The 5,338-nt window shown below is 48.4% G+C and overlaps 1 protein-coding gene across 1 annotated transcript in view; it reads right to left on the bottom strand.

The window, feature by feature from the left end:
* LOC110298690 (carcinoembryonic antigen-related cell adhesion molecule 3-like) overlaps positions 1–699 on the bottom strand; it is a 12,539-nt gene extending 11,840 nt beyond the window's left edge. The window contains exon 1 of the mRNA XM_021168086.2: positions 651–699. Within this exon, the coding sequence (XP_021023745.2) occupies positions 651–699 (49 nt within the window). The remainder of the gene's footprint in view (positions 1–650) is intronic.
* Between the last annotated feature and the right edge of the window lie 4,639 nt (positions 700–5,338).

Below are 5,338 nucleotides of genomic sequence, written 5' to 3'. Positions count from 1 at the left end.
ATCTCAGAAACCAGTTGGGGAAAAAAAAAGAAGGAAGGAAAGAAGGAAGGGAGGAAGGGAGGGAGGGAGGGAGGGAGGGAGGGAGGGAGGAAGGAGAGATATCTCCATGGATTTATCTACATCGTTTCCAGGATAGTAGTAAAAGACAATCATTACATTTAAGTGTAACTTATATTTCTGTATTGTATGTGTGAGTTTGGGAAGGCACGTGTTTCAGTGTGCACATTGTGGGTGCATGACATACACCTGTGTAGGGGGCAGAGCAGACCTTGCAGGAACCTGTATCTCCATCTACCCTGTGAGAGCTGAGGAATGAATTCAGACTGGCATGTCTCCACACACTGAGTCGTCTTGCTGGCCCTCCCAGGTTTGACTCCTATTTGGAGATTCACCCTGTCAAGATGGGGACCACTGGGATTCCAATGCTAGCCAATGTGACTGATATTGAACAGGGGCACCTGAGGCTTTTCTCTCCCCTCATCAGCTCCTTTCTGCTCAGAGCTTCCTGCTGCTGAGCCTCTGTTCCTCACTGCACCTTCTGCACCATGAAAGTAAGCAAAAACCACACATCTTCCCTAAGGATCCTGTCCATTTCAGAAGACTCTGGGCCTCCCCCACCCCACACACAGTCTTGGAGTAGGCACCCTTACCTGTAAGCAGGATACACCCCTTGCAGGGAAGCACAGAGGACACCTCCATATCTCTTCTAGCTGTGATGACCTCACTCTGAGGAGACCTTCAGCTCCAGCAAAGCACCTGGCCTCTGCTGTCCTTCCTCCTCTTGAGCTAGGTGTCCTCTCATGCAGGAGTACTTCCCAGAATCCAAGGGGCTGTGGGTGGTGGGCTCTGTGTCCAAGGCACTGCTCTGCCCTTTCCATTCTCTGTGCTGCCCTGCATCCCTCTCTTTATCTTTCTCCTCCAAGCAACACCTTGAGGAACTGAGCTGATAAGCATCTCCATGCCCTCAGAGAACAACGGCTCATCCCAAGGCTGACATCTGCTGAGTCCTGGCCTTGAGTCTGTCATCACCAAAAAGGGAGCCTCCATGCTGCCTATGTGTCGTCCCTGTGACACAGAGACTCAGCTGAGCACCCAGTCTGCCATGTGTCCTCAGTGCTCTGGGAAGGTGGGATTTCCCATCAAGAAGGTGACAGAGATGTCTGAGGGCAGTTTAAAGGGACCAGCTGTGTGATTACTGGAGATGAAGATAAACCCTTTATCACTAATGTCACCAGTCAAGTTCCTGACCCAGGAGAGAGGTCCAGGACTCATTTTGTGAGGAGATTCATGTCCTCATTGTTGGAGAGCAACCTATGTGTCCTAGAAAGGACTATGGGCTCCTCTTCCTATGGAGGGTTTCAAGGGACCTTTCCAGCATTATGTGTTGGATGATCTGTCATTGGGTGAGCCCAGGTTCTCTCTGGTCTTCTTGGGTCACCTACGCCCTTTGTCTGGGTGATTCCCCTGCAGATATACACTCTTCTCCTATAAGAGATGCCAGGAGGGAGGAGACTTTCAGGTTCCCCAGACAAAGGGGTATCCTCATATACCCCTAGCAAGGTCTAGGGAGGGAGATCCACATTAATAGGTACAGGGATGGAAACCAATATCCTAGGCTCAGGGAAACTCACTCATGTCTGAGTGTTGAATGTGTGCCCTGATATCAACCTCTGGAGGTCACCAGGAAAACTGTGATTTCATGTCTACATGACAGCAGGCATGGTTAACAGGTCAAATGTGACCTTCCCTGATCTCTTTAGCACAATGTGGATTCAGGACCTGTCATCCTGCCCACTGGGCTCTGCAGATCAAATTTCATCTAGTGTAGGGTGGGTCTAGACAGGATTCCAGATGTTATGTGGGAAGTCCTGGACTAAAGTTGGAAGAAGTATGCATTCAGAAGATGGGCAGCCTCAGAAGAAGCCTTGTACTCACAAATTTCAAAGGAAAGTCCTGGTACATTTTTCTTCAGATTTAAAGGAAATGGCAGTAATGAATGGGGGTGCATCTGTACTCACTGGCTCATGTCTGGGGGCTCATCCTTGCCTTCTCTTAGCCCACTGGTTACTGAGGGTCTGCTATTGAGGACAGGGAACAGAGCAGTGATTCAAATGGAAGTGCCAACTGCTATTCCCTGTACACTGATCTAGGTCTCTTTCTCCTACTGTGATAAAAACACACTGAACAGAAGCAGTTCAGGAGAGCAGAGCATGCATTTCCTGTCCAGGTCTGGGTCATAGTGTAGCCCTGAAGGAAGCCAAGTCAGAAAACATGTTGCTTTCTGGCTCATTTGCTGGCTCATTCTCTGGCTTAGCTAGCTCTCTTATTCAACCAAGGACCACCTGCCTAGGGATGGTGCTGCCCACAGTGGCCTGGGCCTCCTGCATCAGTTAAGGCAATTGCTCTCAGACATGTCCACAGCCAGACCTGATAAGGAATTCAGTATAGGCCTTTCCCCCAGGTAACTCTGGGCTGTGTCAAGGTGACAGTTAATGATAACTAAAACACTGTATCAAACTGTAAAGTCTTCCTCCTCCAAACTCCGCAGAAAGTTCCCTGTTCTCCAAGTGAGTGTCCCTCTCTCTTCCCTGCAAATATCACATGTGATGGTGTCCACAGCCCTGCACAGCTAGACCCTTAGAGCCAGGACATGGCTCAGGGGTATCTACCCTGGGTTTCACTTTTCCAACTTAGCAGATACTGATCCCAGCAACAATCTGATGTCTGATGTGAAGAGTTAGTGAAATAGCGAATTCAAAACATGAGTTCCGTCCTGACATGGGACAGGCCTCCCAGGCACCTTCATCCCCTGCCTCTTCTGGATCCACTGGAATCAGAGCAGAAGCCAGTGACCAGCTGAGACAAGAGAGGAGCTGGGAGCATTTGGGGGAAAGGAACACGGGCATGGTTCCAAATTCTGAGTGATCCTTCTGGGTCATGAGGAATATGTCAGCAAAAAGAGGGGACAGGAAGGCATGAGTGTGTGACAGAAAGAAAAATCCACTTGACCTTAAGTATACTCCTCCCCCTGGGAAGTTCCTCCCACGTGAGAGATGAGAGAAAGACTCACTTCATATCTCTCTCTCTCTCTCTCTCTCTCTCTCTCTCTCTCTCTCTCTCTCTCTCTCTCTCTCTCTCCAACACCAATTCAGGGTCATCCTGGAGAAATCAGAGATGCAAATAGAAATGAAAGAGACAGAGATGGATCTCATGAAAGGATTAGGAATTGTTTGTGCCCATGGACTTGGGCTGGGAATTACTTTCTGTATCCATCCATAAAGCCAAGGCCTCATACCAAAGCTCAGTGATGACATTTCAATAATCCACTTAATAAGACCTATAAGTTTCTTTCACTGTAGTCCTATTGAGGTCAATGGTCCAGTTCCAGACAAGAGAAATATAGGATCCATTAGTAGTGATGTTGGAATAAACAGCTCTTGGAAGGATGACTAGGGCTTCTCATTGATAATCCAAGAGGGTGGGAGGCTGCATGGCAGGAGAGGTTGAGGTTTGCCCTTGTATGCAAATGAATTTCTGAGGAGGGATATCAGCAGGACATCTGAGCCATTGAAGCAAACATAATAAAGCCACATGTGACCTCAGCAGAGGGAAGGGGAAAACCTGGTCTGTACAAGGTTATGGTATCTGTGCTATAACCTAAGTTAAGCAGGTCCTGATCCCAGCAACAATATGATGTCTGATGTGAAGAAGCCAGAGATGGGGTGCAGGTTAGTACAAGAGTATTCATGTAGCATGTACGATCCCTGATCCATCATCAGCACACACAGAGAACAACCCCACTGGACATTCAAGTGTTCACTGAGGCTTAGAATATCTAAGATACAAGTTGCAAAACACATGAAACTCAAGAAGAAGGAAGACCAAAGTGTGAATACTTCACTCCTTCTTAGAATGGGGAACAAAATACCCATGGAAGGAGTTACAGAGACAAAGAAGCTGAGACGAAAGGATTGACCATCCAGAAACTAGTCCATCTGGGGATCCATCCCATATACAACCACCAAACCCAGACACTAATGCATATGCCAGAAAGCTTTTGCTGACAGGACCCTGATATAGCTCTCTCTTGTGAGGCTATGCCAGTGCCTGGCAAATACAGAAGTAGACGCTCACAATCATCTATTGGTTGGAGCACGCGGCCCCTAATAAAGGAGGTAGAAAAAGTACTCAAGGAGCTAAAGGGGTTTGCAACCCTATAGGAGAAACAATATGAACTACCCACTACTCCCCCAGAGCTGTGTCTCTAGTTGCATATGTATCAGAGGGTGGCCTAGTTGGCCATGAATGGGAGGAGAGGCCCTTGGTATTGCAAAGATAATATGTCCCAGTAGAGGGGAATGCCAGGGCCAGGAAGCAGGAGTGGGTGGGTTGGGGAGCAGGGTGGGGGGAGGGTATAGGGGGCTTTGGGGATAGCATTTGAAATGTAAATGAAGAAAATATCTAATAAAAAAAAGAACTCAGGCTAGAACTACAGGTGTGTTTGTCAGATCTGGAAAAGGAATTTGGGATGCTAAATTTCACCATATGAGACCACTGTTACTAATATGCAAATTCTTAGGCCAATCCCTACAAGGATTTTTTTTTCTCTAAAGAGCAAAATGAGATGAAATGAGAGACAGATGCAAAGATTGTTAGAAATCAGTGACTAGACTGCCTGAGCAGGCGAGGAAGCCATCTTTTTGTCCTGGGTCCCTCAGAGATCGGGATCCAGACATCCGGGCACCTTCCCTGCCAGAGGAGAGGTATCTGCCCAGGAGAGCTCTGACCTCCTGAGCAGGTGAGGGAGCCTCTTGGGTCCCAGGTCCCTCAGAGACGAATCTGCGCAGGTAAGAGTGCTGACTGCAGAAGCTACACAGGTTCTGGGACAGGCAAAAGTGACACAGCTTCTGGGACAAACCCAATTTCAGGCTCCAGACATCCAGGCACCTTCCCTGCCAGAGGAAAGGTGTCTGCCCGGGTAGGCTCTGACTGCCTGAGCAGATAAGGGAGACATTTTGTGTCCCAAATCCCTCAGAGGCGAATCTGTGCAGGTGAGAGTGAAGACTACAGAAGCGACACAGTTTCTGGGACAGGCAGAAGCAACACAGCTTCTGGGACAGGCCCTGTTTCAGGGCTTCATCTTCAGCCAGGAGGCAGGTCTGCAGGACAGACCTCTGTGCACCATCCCTGCAAGAGGAGAGCTTGCCTGCAGAAAGTATTCTGACCAAGACTCAGAAGAGAGCTGGACTCCCAGGACTTCTGACAGAAACTAACAGAATCACAGGAGGAACAAACTCCAACCAGAGACAACTATAACAACTAACTCCAGAGATTACCA

Source organism: Mus caroli, chromosome 7 (genome assembly GCF_900094665.2).
Source record: "Mus caroli chromosome 7, CAROLI_EIJ_v1.1, whole genome shotgun sequence".
In the NCBI taxonomy this organism is placed as follows: domain Eukaryota; kingdom Metazoa; phylum Chordata; class Mammalia; order Rodentia; family Muridae; genus Mus; species Mus caroli.
Note: the sequence above shows the minus strand (reverse complement) of the source record. Positions and strands in the feature narration are given on the sequence as shown.